The 16877-nt window shown below is 34.4% G+C and overlaps 1 protein-coding gene across 4 annotated transcripts in view; it reads right to left on the reverse strand.

Annotated features, from left to right (window-relative positions):
- Positions 1-302: 302 nt before the first annotated feature.
- Positions 303-16877, reverse strand: part of LOC117182072 (protein downstream neighbor of son homolog) — a 240330-nt gene continuing 223755 nt past the window's right edge. For 3 of the 4 annotated variants that reach the window (XM_033375098.1, XM_033375099.1, XM_033375100.1), the window contains 3 exons: positions 14385-14588; positions 14122-14308; positions 7602-7895 (listed from right to left, as the gene is read on the reverse strand). In XM_033375098.1, coding sequence (XP_033230989.1) covers positions 7720-7895; positions 14122-14308; positions 14385-14588 — 567 coding nt within the window. In that variant the 3' untranslated portion in view covers positions 7602-7719. Of the gene's footprint in view, positions 890-956; positions 1264-7601; positions 7896-14121; positions 14309-14384; positions 14589-16877 lie in introns of those variants that run through there. The other variant, XR_004468261.1, reaches the window with a different exon arrangement.

The raw sequence follows: 16877 nt of genomic DNA on the forward strand, positions 1-16877 counted from the left end.
GAATTTATATTGAAAGAGTGATCGATTTAGTTAGGAGAACATATAAAATATTATGTATGTTGTGCTCTTGTAAGTCTTTGTCCTCCTATTGTTCCTATGGAGTGATAGTGTGCATGTGATAAATGTGTGGTATGTGTTGCGTGATGAGTTCTGTAACATTTTTATTGTCATAACTTGTACTTTTAAATGTAAGAAACTATGAGTTAAAAACAGAAATAAATCTGTATTATAATAAATGTACAATAAATGTAACATATGTATAATAAAAATTAGTCGTTTATTTCTAAAAATTAGACATGGAAAAATATTCATAAAATCAAAATTTATAAAGTCATTTCTTATTTCTTGTATCACAAGCAGAACAGCACCATTTTCTAATCAATCTCTTTACACCAACACAAGGAAAGTGGAAGGCTTTGGTAAAACAGGCACTCTTCGCACAAATAATCAACTTACCAAAAGGTGGTTTTCAACAAATAAAAATTATATCCTGCAGATTTTTAGGAAGGTTTTGCAAGACATTCTGATTAGGTTTGAAGAACTTGGCTAATAATTCCGGTAGTATCACAAAGCGGCAAAATGCTTCTTACTTTCTTATAATATTTTCTTGAATGATCACATCTCTTTTCAAAGAAACTATCTTCAGAGGTATTTCGGGACGATACATAACAAAATCGCCCTTTTCCAAACCAAGAACAAGCAACTGCGTTTGAACCTGATAATAATATTGATGATTAGAAGGTAATGTTTCATTTTCAATATAGTCATTTTCGGAACTTCGAAACTTGAATTCGACTATGGATTGTCCATGGAAATCGCAGCGTGTTAAGGCATCAGGCGATGCACCCATAAATGCTCCCAAATTTATGAAAAAACCTGGGTTAATAGCCTGCAAGGAAAAAAAATTATTGTGCAAAATATCACTGCAGTAAATGAATAGAATTTAAAGAAATTACCGTAATTTTAACGTGAATTTTCTCTATTCACCACATATGCTGTATACGCTTTTGGCTCCAAATCCATACCTCTTTTCATAGCCTTGGTTTTCACAGTTTCATTCATGGGATATAATATTACTACAAATCTTTAATATTTCCTGGAACGATAATTTTGAAGAAGGCTGGTACAAATTCGAGAGAGGGGATTGCAATTCTCTGGAATATATTTATCACAGTATTTCGGAACGACTCTAAAAATTGAGCCCCAATCATCCCCAGATGACACAATGTCTTCCAAAATTGACTAAATCTCTCATCTGAAATTCTAAACTTGTAAGATTCAGCGACGTCTGGAGCATTTTTAAACAATGGGTAACTACTTTCTTGCATAAAACGTTCATCTCTACCGAAAGAAATCTCTGAGTTTTCTTTAGTGAAATAGCCTGGCCCATTTGAGTCTATAAACAAAGTCGATTTCACACAAAATAGTCTCGAAGATAGTTTGAGAGATTTGGGTCCTTTTCAAGATCCTTTTAATGGCCCTTTTAAGAGTGCTGTGATGATTCTTTTGTATTCGTCACGTACCGGGCGGACAGAGTTATTTACAGTAGTTGGTCGTGGCTAATCCGCTCTCCCTTTTTAAATCTCTCTTCAAATTATTAACACTTTTTTTTAATTGATGAATTTTCTCATTAAACTTATTTATAATTATAACTTATATACTGATATACAACTTTCTAGTTGAATTCAAAAATGTTGTCTTTTTTGGCGAATCTCATTCCATTTACGAGAAACGTTCTATTAATTCCAATTTTAAGCATTAAAAAAAAAAGTTAGATATTTGAAGTCATCGAAACCCGTAGATTCCGAATTATTATGTTTTAAGCTGTTAACTATGAAATTAAAAAAATATACTTCTAAATTTTAATCCGAAAGCTTAACAAAGGACCCTTGAGTGTCGGCTACTCTATTGAGATAGCCTCTCTGCTTGTTATTTATGATCATATTCTTATTTCAATTTCGGAAAGGATATTTTAAAACCTTCAGACCATTTAAACGATCTTCCTGGACCTTTAAAAATATCTACCTGAGTGTCTACGAAGAATTTCTCTGAGCTTCTTTGACATAAAGAATTTTTAGTATATACTCAAAGATTGTTTTCAGTAGGGATGCTTTGCTTTAGCAGAAGTAAAATCATAACTTTGGACCTCTGCACACTTCACATTTGAAACATGCGCAGGTAACCAGGAACACAATTTGTAAGTGCAAAACTGGGCGTCCATTAATTTCGTGAAACATTCTAAGGCAAATAAAATTGCTTTGACATGTGAACATGCACCTGAATTCCCTGCGATACACATACAGTGGCCTGTTACAATTTCCTTATTTCGTGTTCCTAGTAGCCAACAGTTTAAAGGTGGTTCTGATGTGCATTGTGAATGCCTCACCTGTAAAATAAAATAATTAATTAATCTGCGAAAATAAATTTTCCGTGAAAATAAAATCACGCTAAAACTACTTATTCAGTATCAAATTATTAAAAATTTAACTCTATTTATTCTCTTATTTATTTATTCTTCAATGTATTGTATTTCATTATCTTATTTATAAAAGATAGCAATAGCAATAACAATAATAATCTTCATTATTTTAGAAATAATATGCAAACGATGAAATTATCGGGCTATCAACCTAACCTCTTTCTTTGGAGCTAACTATCATTAATTTTTCCATTCATTCATTCATTATAATTCAATAAATTCATTAGAATTAATTCTGTCAATAGGAAGGATTAATCGTGCTGTTAATTATCATAGAAATTATTATGAAAACAAAAAATTGCACTCATAGTAATATTGTTTTATGTTTGTATCTTATTAACTATCACTATTTCCTTTAGTTTTTCTCTTAAACATTTATCAGTAATTATTTTAATTCATTCGTTAATTTATTATAACTCATTATTTTATTTTGAAAAGTTAGTAATAAAAATAATAATCTTCATCATTGTAGACATAATATGTAAACGATGAAATTGTCCGGCTATTAACCTAACCTCTTTCTTTAGAAAAAACTATAATTATTTTTTCTATTCATTCTCTTAACTATTTATTGTATTTATTTATTCTTTAATTTATTATAAGTCTTTCTGTTAATAAGAAATAATAATCATCCTTTTATTTATTAGAGAAATTAGTATGAAACCAAAAAAATTGTACAGAAGTGCCATTAAGCAAACCACTTACCTTTGAACAAACTATTACATTTCTACTTGATAAACACTTCGTTTTCATTCACTGAATCCAGCCATCAGTAAAAAATGTATGGGCCTCTGTGGATTTGCAAGCCTTGAATTGTTCTTTGGTTACAAAATCTGTAGTATCTACCAAATAAGTCAGAAAATCTAAAGCAGTAACTGCGGGTAGTTCATTTTTATCCGTTGATAAATCGCTTATGTTACACGTATACAGATCAAAGCCTTCACATAACGCGACCTTAGCTTTATATCTAGTAAAATCATCACCCGCAAGGCTAGCAGAATAATTACTTCCAAATATAATTGACATTTTTCGATATTTTGCCTATATTGCACATGCACTAAGGCTGACTGAGCTGTACAAATATAGCCGCCGTTGCAGGTTGGCGGCGGTGCCGGTTGGAGAAAGTCAGTTTTACGAACCTATGCATACCACCTATAGGGGAAGATATAAGAAAAGAGGAGGAGCACATAGGAAAGGAACTCCCACTAGACGTGACTCAAGATGAAATAGAAGAAAAAATCAAAGAGAGTCAAGGCTTAACGAAAGACCAAGAGAGTAAACTCGGTGAAATCCTGTGGAAGCACCGAAGAAGATTTCAACATGAGCCGGGGCTCTTGCTACAATATCAACATGAACTAAAGTTGCGACAAGGACAACCCTTCGACGGAAGAAGCTATCCGATTCCCATGGCACTTAGAGAGAAGGTAGAGGAGGAAATTCAACATATTATAAGATTAGGAATCATACAACGGTCATATAGTCCCTATATCAACCCTCCAGTGCCCGTTATTAAAAATGACGGAACCGTGCGCTTATTCCTTGACGCACGAAAATTAAATGAAATTTTGATCGAGGACTGGGGCTTAGCAGAACCAGCCGAAGTTCTTTTTCAGAAGTGCAAAGGCATGAACATTATGTCTAATTTAGACATGACAAGTAGTTTCTGGCAGGTGCCTTTTCATCCTGATTCTTACCGATACACATCTTACCAATATCGTGGAAGAAGCTATGAGTTTCGAGTCTCACTTTTTTAAGAAAAAGACTAAATTCTTAGCCTTTATACTCACTACAGAGGGTATAAACCCAGATCCTGACTAAATCAATAACATTCATGATTTTCTGGCACCCCGTAATGTAAAACAATTGCAAGGCTTCTTGGGACTAATGAGATTCTATTCGAAATTTAGTATAGAACGTGCCGCTAAAAAGGTGCCACTTCTAAAATTATTAAAAAAGGGAGAAATTTTTAAGTGCGACAGCGAAGCCTAGAAGAGTTTCGAAAGGATTAAAAAACTCTTTGGAAATTCTATCATGCTTTAATTTCCGGAACCAAGAAGAGGATTTTATTTAGAGACAGACGCTAGCAATTATGCACTTGGGGCCGTTTTATATTAATTAAATGACAAGATGAAAAAAGAAATAATAAAAATAGTGAGTCGAACTCTTAAAGCCCAGAATGAACATACTTCACAACGGAAAAGGAGTTATTAGCTGTAGTCTGGGCACTGCAAAAGTTCAGAACCTACCTTTACGGTGCAGAAATTATCAACTGTACCGATCATCTTACATTAAAATTTTTAAAGATATGCAAATTTGTAAATGCCAGACTAACAAGGTGGATATTATAAAATAAAAGTAGCGCATTTTCCCGGTAAAGAGAATGTAATGACCTATGTTCTCAGCAGAATTCATGATAGTGAGAGCTAAAAAAAGAATCGCGTAGAAACTCGCGTTTTCATAAACGCACTCAGCTATCGATGGACACCGGAAGTAGAACAACACATCCGCGATATACCATAACAACAGCAACGAGACAAAAGAACGCAATAACTGGTTCAAGAAGTGAAGAAAAAAGAAGAGCAACAGACGCGCTTCAAAATCTTGAATGAGATCTTATATCACTTCGATGGAACAAGTTATCGAATCTATACTCCACAAGACCTCATGGAACACTTAATATGGGAGTCTCATAAAACATACGGTCATCCTGGGGCGGAAAAAACATATACAATTCTTAAAGAATCTTTTTACGCTCGACATGTGGCAAAAATGACACGACGCATATTAACGATATGTGACTCGTGCCGGTATTGCCTAAGAAACCTCTGAATATCATTTCTATAGAGTTTTGGCCCATTAACAATAACAAAATATGGATATGAGTACATTCTAGTGATGGCAGATACGTTTACGAAATACACGAAACTATATCCGATGCGCAGCTTACGAGTGATATGGCAATCAAAAAGTTAGATGAATTCATCAGAGACATCGGGGTACTTCAGGAAGTGCTCTCCGACAGAGGTACCCAATTCACGAGTCATCGATGGAGGGAGGCGCTTGAAAAGCCAAATGTACAATTCATTCTGACATCCATACGCCATCCACAAGCAAATATGGGGGAAAGGGTCAATAGGGAATGTGTGCGACTCTTCAGGACACTCATACCCCTCGACATACGCGGAGGATGGTACTCTTAAGTGGAGATTGTCGAAACAATCATTAACAAATCTCACCACAACACCAATGAGAATACACCTTTCGAGGCGCTGTAGGGGCATCGACCGAAAAGGTGGTGGACAGATCTCCTGTCGCGCACACCACCCTACCTCCCGATCAACCGTGAAGAACAATTAGTGGTACTTAAAGATCGAATTAAGAACAAACGCGAGAGGCTACTTGCTCGGATAAATCGAAAGAAAAAAGGCGTTGTATTTCAAGAAGGAGAATGGGTACTGGCCAAGGCATGCTAAGTTTTCAATGCACAGACATGCGCAATGGTAAAATTTCTAGCAAGGCTCATTCAAAATCAGGAAGCAAATAGCAACGAACGACAAAATCTTAGTTAATATCGATGGAGGCCGAGAGAGAGAGGGCAATACCACGCAAATGATCTTAGGAAGTACCGAAGGAAAATAGAGAGTACGGGTTGAATAAAATTCGCCCCGACTAGCCCATGGGTCCTAGCCTTAGTGAAAATTTCTGATAGGTCAGTAACGAGCTGAAAGCCCAAGATGCCAGACGCTAGCACTTTATTCGAATGCATTGACTCCTACCCTTGGGATCTCCCCAACTATTCGTTGAAAGGTACTCTCACTTTATGTTCGATACTGTTAAATTTCAGGGTAAAATTATCAATTTTATTTAGCTTCTGAGAGCCTTCCGTGACGATTAAATAAATTATATCGCGCATTTTTATATTTTGAATCATACGTTCAGTAGTAAAATTAAATTCTTGATTGGACCTTTTTGTGATTTTGTGTTAATATTTTCGGTCGACGTCAGGGTTCATCATGACACTCGCCCAGTAAAATAGAACATTAAAATGTACAGCTTATCAATCATCCTTGAGTGCTTTGATCCAGATCAGATGGTTTAACGCTCTACCTGTTTTAGAAGCATTTAGTTTTCTAAAATTTCCGAAATAACGGAAATGAGGGACTATTGTTAGGATTGGCTCAGAAATGCTAGTTATTGTGTCGACATAGCTCCTAAATTCTACGAAAATCTTTGCAGATGACCTGCGGTCCGAGCGCTTCTCGACCCAAGCCTCAAATTATTTGCGAAGAAGAAGAGGATTACTTAATAAATAAACGGTAGACCTAATCGCACCTCTTTAGTAGGTAGTCATATTAGAATCTAATTAGCCTTATGTCCCATTGTCATTCTTAGATTACGTCGTAAATAAAGATCAAGACTAGTTCCTCAACGTAGCATAAGAGTCGATGATCTTATCTGGCTTTAATAAGTGTTCGTATATTTTACAATTGTTTAAATGCAATGAGAATCTACGTTTAGTTAATAAAATCCATACAAAGGAAAAATTAGCTTAGAGTAAGAACTCCATTTAGAAATAATTTAAAATCAATTGAATAAAAAGATTGGGAAAATCAAATAAAAATAAAAGCCAGTAATTTTTAGAGCGTTAATATGATTTTATATTGTTTATTAAGAATACTTTTTCTATTAGCATCGAGCTACGTTTAAAACCAAGAGAGTTCATTTTCTATATTTTTAGGATTGAGTGTTGATACTCGCGAATAATAAAGAAAAGTTGTGTGTTTCACACCGGGTTACCAAAGAAGCGATCACTAGGTTAAAAAACACATTTAACGCAGGGTTTAATTACCAAATGTATAAATAGGTTACCACAGGTTTATGGAATAAAAGCCATGTTTTTGATGTAAACAAGAATCTTATCCCTTTCTCTAGCGATCTCCTTTTTCATTTATTAGAGATAGAATTCTGATCACAATTTCGAAATTACATCCATTTAATTAAATTAGCATAAAAATAAATCATCCGAAACATATAGCTCTACACGACAGTGGAAACCACATTGAAATAGGTCAACACGTTCTGAAGTTACGAGGAAACATATAATTAGATACAGAGACTTTCGCTGTTATATAGAAGATTTATTGCACTAGAAGTTACAACTTTTTACACATGAGTGATTCGATAAAAAAAGGCATCGAAATACAAATGATAATTTTAAGATATTTCATTCAAACAATATTTTAGGTCCAAGAATACACATCATTTGAAAACTTTAAATTTTCTAAAACTTGTATTCTAGCCGGATCAGGATTACAAAAGTGCTCTAACAATTCTTTACTAAAACCACAGTCAGTAAGATTCTCTTGTCCAAAAACACTTTGCGGCAATTTTCTTGCTTCTCTGGGTTCTGCACCTCCTACAAAACAAAAATTACGTAAAGTTTAATTAACGATAGTAGAGATGAACCTATTAAAAATCACTACTTAGTGAACTAAACGTCAACCCATATGAAATCGCACATCGATTTCTGTCTGAAATACCCTAATTAAAATAAAATGGAAATAGACAAAGGAATCCATATAGGACCTAACACAAATTCCAAAATAAAATATGAACGAATGGTTATTAAAGTATAAAGTGAAGCCATTTTGCGGAGAGCCAGTATTGGATCGATTCTTTAATCGCTCCTCATGTAAATTAAGCTCGCAGACGTTGGGCCTGTTTCTTCTTGAAAAGAAAACTTATTTCAAAATGATCGCGGAAATTTCCTATGTCAATCATATTTGAAAATCATAAATTCTTAGTTAAATCTTCATTTTTAAACCATTAAATTAATACCTAATCTAATAACCTATATATCTTCTTTTTATTGTATATTATTTAACGTTAAGCAGGAGGATCTGTGATCATATTTAATACCCAACCTCTCAGTCGCCTGACAAGAAAATCTGGGATCCCTAATTTACCAAGTTATCCAATATCTATTGGTCCTCTATCAGAGGATCTGAGAACCCTAACCAATCTCCTACCTCTCCATTCTTCTTCAAGAGGATCTGAAGTACTTTTATTTATTACAATGTTTTGTAAGTATAATGTCCTTTAATAATCTTAAACAATTACGCGAATGAAAATTTTTTAATACTTTTTTTCACGGAAAAACCAACTTAAAAAAAATTCGTTAAAAGAATTCGTTTAATATATTACTTCAATTTCTTTCGTAGCTTCTATGTCAAAAATAATCAGAAGTGAAATCGACTGAAATTGTTTCTTATTAGTTACATAAAAAACTGTAAAATAATATATATAACATATAAAAAATAATAAGCAAAATCGACGATAAATCGTATAACAACTGCTGTTACACATATTAATACTTACCCTACCGAAAATAATTTTTGAGTATATACTAGAAATTCTTTAGGTCAAAGAATCTCAAAGAAATTCTCCGCAGGCTCTCAGGACGATATTTTTAAAGGTCCAGGAAGCTCGTTTAAATGGTCTGAAGGCTTTAAAATATCCTTTCCGAAATTGAAATAAGAATACGATCATAAATAACAAGCAGAGAGGCTATCTCAATAGAGTAGCCGACACTCAACGGTTCTTTGTTAAGCTTCCGGATTAAAATTTAGAAGTAGATTTTTTTAAATTTCATAGTTAACAGCCTAAAACATAATAATTCGGAATCTATGGGTTTCGATGACTTCAGATATGTAACTTTTTTTTCATGCTTAAAATTGGAATTAATAGAACGTTTCTCGTAAATGGAATGAGATACGCCAAAAAAGACAACATTTTTGAATTCAACTAGAAAATTGTATATCAGTATATAAGTTATAATTATAAATAAGTATAATGAGAAAATTCATCAATTAAAAAAAAGTGTTAATAATTTGAAGAGAGATTTAAAAAGGGAGAGCGGATTAGCCACGACCAACTACTGTAAATAACTCTCCCCGCCCGGTACGTGACGAATACAAAAGGAACATTATATTACCGTCGCACCACTCTTAAAACGACCACTAAAAGGATCTTGAAAAGGACCCAAATCTTTCAAACTATCTCCGAGACTATTTTGTTTCAAATCGATTTTGTTTATAGACTCAAACGGGCCAAGCTATTTCGCTAAAGAAAACTCAGAGATTTCTTTAGGTAGGGTAGCTTAAAATAACTTCATACTACAGTCATTTCGAACCTATAACATGTATTAAACGTATTTACAGATTACAAGATGTCACGTTCAGAATAGCGGAACGCTATCAAAACATCTTATTATTATTATTTTATTATTATTATTATTATTATTCAAACAATAAATTAGGCTAAAATAGTCGAAAAGAAATTGGGCCAAACAAATATTTCATTTTTCATATAAAAAGCATGCATGAATGAACGTAAATTTTGCTTATTCGACCCAATCGTTACCGGAGATTTGAGTGAAATATTTTTACTTCAAGGGATTGTTATTATTGAAACTAGGCTGGTCATTTATGTCTCGTAGCACTGCGGTATATCCTACTGTATTATGCCTTTATTTTTTTAAACCCTGGTGAAACAGATACCTAATCACGGGTCCTCCTGACTGCTTAAGTATCATTTAAGTCCTTTAGCATAAGTATGTATAACGTCCGATAATTTACAATCGCTAGTCTTAAAATTACTTTTTGAAATTAATCACGACGAATCCAATAATAACAATGGTTGCGTTGCTGAGGTTTGTAGATATTTGGTTTATAAAAACAGTATTACAATCTGAATAAAGATGTGATTGTACGAACTTTATGTACCTCAGAACTCTACTGTGCAGCCATAAATATTGTAAAAACAAGTGCACACTGCACTACAATAGGCTCAGTGAACTAATTGAGCCTCCTGCGATCAAAACGGGACACGTTCGAAATACCTTGGTTTCAGTTGGCCTCTTGGTTATTCTCGTTCTTGATTTTTTCCAAGTTGAATTATCAATTTTTTTAAAACATATCTTAATAGGAAATGTCATTCCACATATTTTTGTTCCTTGAAAAAATTTCTGACTTTTTTAGTTTTCGAGATAATCACGAAATTGTTACTTTTTAACAAAATTGAAAAACATTATATTTTTGCGTTCCGCTCGCTCTAAATCCTTCAATAATAGGACCGTCGGGATAAGATTTATAGCGAACATGCATATAACTGTTTCGAAAGTGACAGCAATGATGCAATCTTGATTTTTTCCCAAACATTTTTTATTAATTTTATTTCCGGCTCAAGTCCTAAATGCCATTTACCTTAATTGGAAAATAGAATACTTTCTATTACTCACGTCTTGGCAAGGTTATATTATATTCGGAAATATGAAAAATTAATCGAATTTTCAATTAATATTTATTTTTCTGCTTATATGAATTCAATATTATTATTAATCCAGATCATTTACTCTTCGGAATTGTGTAACCAAATGATTCGAAATTGTTTTTTGTGAAGTTATTATTTTGACCGCATTAACTTAATCTTCGCCTCCGCTAGACACATCCCTAGAAGAAGCTCGCACGTATATCGGAAAGTGTCAATGCGTAAATTACGACTTGATTCGAAAATAAATTGATAAAAAAATGTTTGGAAAGAAAAATAAAAATTTCATCATTACTGTCACTTTCAGAACAGTTACATGCATGTTGCCGACCAATTTCATCCCGTGATTATGCAACTATACCCCACTCGTTAAACAATGTACTACTATTCAAAACCACCATATGTTATGAGCCTACAGAGTCACCTGAAAAGTGAGCGTCGGATCCAAAAACAATATGGCAAATATCAAAATATATGGCAATTGATAGGCCGCCGTCGCCTCACACATGAATTCGCGGTATCAAATTGAAGAATTCTTATATCCTTGGAGATTAATCTCAGTAGCGAGAAAGGGTAGCACAAGCGCTGTACACCGGCCAAATGCGGTAATATCATTTACAGCTTCCAAATCTAATTGAAATTAAGCAATTGAAAATTATCAGCAATGATCATAAAATATTTTATTGCCTCAAAGAATTATCAAAAAAATAGACAGTAATGGTAAATTATAGTAATAAAAAATTTAATTATTGTATCAATTCAATTGCAGCCCTGCTGCAGTTACTGTGCGCTTACAAGATAACATGCACGCTATGTTTGCGGTCTGCTAACTGTGTGCATGTATTGTGTATTAACACATCGTGATGCTGAAATGCTGCAGCATAAGTGTTATCTGGATAGTAGCAAATTCTAAAGTGTAAGGGCCTGACTGATGACATCAGTTAGCGATTGCTACCGGACAGCTGCCATAGGACCACCAATAGCCTTGAAGAAGCACCTCGTCCAGAGATGAAGAACCTAAATTCGGCTAAGAAAGCATTTTAGTTGAAGCCAGGCACTGCTTTTAAATGTTGTTGAGAAGCAGTTTGAGAGGCGGATATATTCTTTTTAGGATTTAATTCCTCGTCCCAGTGAGGCCCGAATGTTGTGAGGGCCTGCGCAGTCTACCCGGTACAAGTCTCAAACCTGAGACTCCGTTAGTGATTAGCTGACTCATAAGATAATTAGGTATTCTAAACCTAAAACGCTTACATGTTACTTAACTATAAATGGCCTGGTTAATCAGGATTTTGGCTCCAATGAAGCAAAATCTTCTGAGCTTTTGGCTCGAGGGTAACTTTTCATTTTCTTTTAGTTTAGAAAAGCCATAAATTCTGTCTGAAAATGAAAAAGCTGAGCGGTACACAGTCTGTAGAGTCTGTGGATTTAAGTTGATACTCAAATATTTTTTTTCAGGGAGGTATCTCGACTAGGAAACGTTCTGAATGTCAGACAAGGCGGCCACCAGAGATGAATTCTTCAGTTCATTCCAGTATGACGATCTGGGCGTCACACCTGCAATGTTTCGGGATGTTTACGACTCCAAAGTTTAAAGAATCGACATAGGGAAGTTTCGCGAGGAGCTCAACACTACAAAGTTCCAATATATGTATGGTTACCTCTTTAATTGGGGCTACCTTCGTCTTGGCTAAAACAAAATTAGATTAAAGAGCGGCATTTTCTCTTCTAGAGTAAAGACAGACCGCATCTTGGTAGGCTTGCTTAGAAAATCCGTAAAATTCCAGAAGAGGGGAGCAATCAGATGTTCAAAACCAAGGTGGGATCCTGAGTTCTTCTATGAGACTGAGGCGGAGACGATAGACATTTCATTCAGACAAAAATATCCAATGCAGAAATCTATAAATTCTATAAGAAGATTTTAGCTATTGAATTTTACTAAGCTGCAACAGAACTTATCATTCGAAAGATATCCGTGTGTGCTGATAGTAATTTCTTGCTAAATGTGATCATCAGTTTCATCAGCTTTTGCCCTATGAGAAGAGTATTGCGGCGGGTAGGACCAATTTACGTTAAGTCAAATGCCGGTGCATTCAATTTAGTATTTTACGACGGATGGGATAATTACTTTTTTTTAATTTGATCCTTGTCTGGAACGTCCACACGTATCTCATTTTATTTTTTTTCATTAAGTCTTCGAATTTCTAATCTTTTACTGTATCTCACAAGATCCTACTTGGGTATTAATGAAAAATATGCTGCCGAACGTGGTCGTGTGTACATAGGTTAAACGAATCGATACATTAAAACTGGAATTAAAGAAGACAAAACCGATTGCAAAAAAGACGAAAGAAGTACGCAACTTGTTACACATTCACATACTATCGATTAGCTACGAAACGAATTATAAACGAAAAAAACTTTAAATGAATAATAATATAAGATGATAGCCCTAAGAAAGCATCCAGAGGTGACTTTCCTCACCGCCAATGCTCACAGACGCTCGTAATTGTATACCTACAACATCATCGCAGGTGGACTTATAACATCCTAATCTTATCAGTCAATTGACTTATTCCGTGGCTATGATGTATAACCGGGCTCATTCAAGTAAAAGTTTTTAATAAAAAATGTAATATGAACAATAATATAAACTTTAATTTATTCATTTTGTATTCCTGAAGGGGAAAAACTTTTAAAAATATTTTAGTTTATTAGGACAGGAGATGTTATGAATTCCTGAAGAGGTTCCACTTCTTAGAGAGAAAGTTCGATGAAACTAATAAAGCATACTGATCGGTAAATCAACAAACTTACATCTTTGGAATAAATATTTTCTTTTCAAATTTAAAAGAAATAATAATTTCATCGTGACGGGTATTTAATTGTTTAATTTTCTTTTTATCAAAAAATAGCGAGAAAAAAAGATATTAAATCGTGTCAACCTTAGAGTAAGGAAATTAAATCATGGAATCCATAATTAGGTCAGTCTGTGGACTGAGACAGAATCTACTTAATTAAAATAACAATTAAGGTAAGAGGAAACTAATTTACAAAAAGTGATGAACAGGGTATTCTATTTGTTTATACTCTCTCCCTTTTACGGATTTACGAGTCTTTACATAACAATTGCAAGTATTCTTACAAACAAGCCTTATACTATCTTACTGTCACGGCTTGTGACCGTTATATATATATAATATTTACTTAATCATAATAAAAATTGAATTATACTCATTATAATCGTCCATTATACGACTTGGCTTCGTACTTAATTTTTTATACTAGTAGAAAAGATTTTACTAGGAATAATTTACCTTGGCCATGTTTAGCTTTCGAGAATGATGTTGTTGCAAGTAATTGTGCACAGCTCACAGAAAAATATTGTCGTTCTCTAGATTTCATCAGAGAACACAAAGATGGTAGTACATGTGGCAATAGTGGTCCTTTCAGTTCTAAGGAATGAAATTTCTTGTTATCGATTAGCACCTCACTTTCTCGAACCTTAAAGAACCATAAGTAATTCTTAAGTTAAATAATACACATACAAAAGTATATTTCATTTATACCAAGAAGATACCTTGAGTGATTTAAGAGTAGCTCCGTTAAACGCCACTGGAGCCAAAAGAGTAGGGGGAATTCCTGCCATGGTGCCCACTGTCGTCGTGGCAGATTTACAGTTAATTAAAAAATTAAACAATGCCTGAGCTTCTATACCTATCACAAAAATTAACGACTGCTTTTCGCTATCCTGCTCACATTCTTTTTCTAGCGCTAAACGAGTCTGGAAAATAAAATAATATATCTATTAGAGTGGCTCAAAATGCCCGACTATCTATTTTTATTATTTGCAACTGGAACAATTTTACTCATACTGAAGAATTGATAATTTTTAAATAATTTTCAAAGTCAGCGCCACACTTTCAAATTTTTCGATTAGAAATCTATCGGAGTTCATAAAATCTTCAACAATCCAAAGGAAGCGCTTACTTTTCCTGAGTTTCACTCACTTCTTATACCAAAAATTTATTTGTTTCAAAAATCTTGAACACAATTACTACTTAGTATATATTGTTATCGATAAAAAACATTTATTAGTTAGAACATTTTTAATGTCTCATCATTTAAAAGGTTCAAATCATTTTAAACAATTATTTGTTTAAACATTTTTTATCAGATTTAAGTTAATAAATATTCTTATAGATAATAACAATTTATTGGTTAAAACATTCGTGATGTTTCATAACTTCAAATCTTTTAAATAATAAAAATAAAATATTTGTTTAAAAAATTTTCATTAAAAATTAAATGCTCGAAAATATACGGTGAATATTATTATTCGATAATAATCTTCTATTATTTAAACAACTTTTATTATTTGACAATACCAAATGTTTAAAAATGGTAATAAAACTAAATTAGTTTGTTTAAACTGATAGCTTCCGTTTCCGGTACCGATCGCGAAAGAACTCTTTTTGTCAAGTGGTGTATTTTTGGCTTTGGCGAAGGAAGTAAGGGTGAAGTGAAATATAAATAAATGAAACATAAATAAAAAAAGTGAAATATAAATAAAAAAGTGAAATGTAAATAAAGTGAAGGAAATAAGGGTGAGTGAAAAAATAGTTGCTTGGTTAGGGGGGCAAGAGGTAGGAAATAAAGGCGGGAAACGTCACGGAGCTTTGGGGAAGGTAGGATGCCGACGACGCGAAGTCTACAAACTGACCCCAGAGGGCAACAGTTACTGGACGATCGCGCAGAGCAGAAAACCGTAGTGGCTGCAACAGCTGACGTTGCTGAAAGCAATGGAAGTGGGTAGATGGGTGACGTTGATCGCAGTGACAGCAGCGGTGATGAAAGTGCCGAGAAGTCGACCCGGGTGAGGAGGGTAGCGGACTCAGGTACGGGCAAGCAACGCAGAAGGCCCTCAAATTTACAACGCCTTAACAAGCTAGGCAACGCGGGTTCAAACAGAAGTCTGGACGAATGCAAAAAAGGCAAGCGCGACTAGCAGTGAAGGGGAGGAAAAAAGAAAAAGAGTGGCTGGGGAAGATGAGGTAGAAAGGGACCAGGAGAACAAGAGAGTTAGAATTAAAAGGAAAACATCAGAGAGAGATAGGGGGGGATCGGGGGATGTTTGAAAAATTGGAAGCTCTCATTAAAGGGTTTAGAGAGGAAACAAGAAAGAGACTGGATGACATGAATAGGGATATGAATAGGCAGGGAAACTATGTAAGGGGGGAAGTGAAAAAGGTCAGAGAAAAATGGCAAGAATGGGATAAACGTTGGAAGGAGGAAAAAGACAAGGTTTGAAGTAAGCTAGAGAGCATTAAGAATAGACAGAGAGAGGTTGACGAACAGAGATCTAGAGAAATAAAACAGTTGGAAGAACGGGTATTCAATATAGAAATTAGGAATGAGTATATGGGGTAAAAGACAGAAAATGAGGAAATAGTTAAAGGGAATGCAAAGAACGTCCGAAGTGAGAATGAAAGATTGAAGAAAAGACTCAGTGTGATCGAAAGAAGATTAGAAGGGGAAGAAAGGGCGAAGAGGAAAAATAACATAGTAGTTAAGAGATTAAAAGTGGAGAGTGAAACAGGAGAAGTGGAAATAACAAATCTTTTGCGAGATATTAGAGTGCAGGTAAGGGTAGAAGGAGTCAAGAGAATAGGAGGGACAAAGCAAGGAAAAGAAGAGAAAGTAGAAATAGCAGTGGTGTGTGTATAAAGAAGAGGGGAAGAGGAAGGCTGGAGAGTAATAAGGAGGTGGATGGAAGAAAAGAAGGAAGAATTGGTTTTAATAAGAGGGGACTTAAATGCATGGACTGGCGAACAAGGGAGATGGTTATGGGATGGCGAAAAGGTGGCATTTATAAGGAACTCCAAACATAGAGAGACGGACAGGGAGGGGAGGATGTTACTAGACATGATAATAAAAACAGGATGGTTTATATGCAATGGCAATATGAAAGGAGATGAGGAAGGGGAGTTCACATTCATAGGAAAGGGAGCAACAGTAATAGACTACATCTTGGCTGAAGAAAGAATGCGGCATATGATAGGGAGTATGAAGG

Source organism: Belonocnema kinseyi, chromosome 10, assembly GCF_010883055.1.
Source record: "Belonocnema kinseyi isolate 2016_QV_RU_SX_M_011 chromosome 10, B_treatae_v1, whole genome shotgun sequence".
In the NCBI taxonomy this organism is placed as follows: Eukaryota; Metazoa; Arthropoda; class Insecta; order Hymenoptera; family Cynipidae; genus Belonocnema; species Belonocnema kinseyi.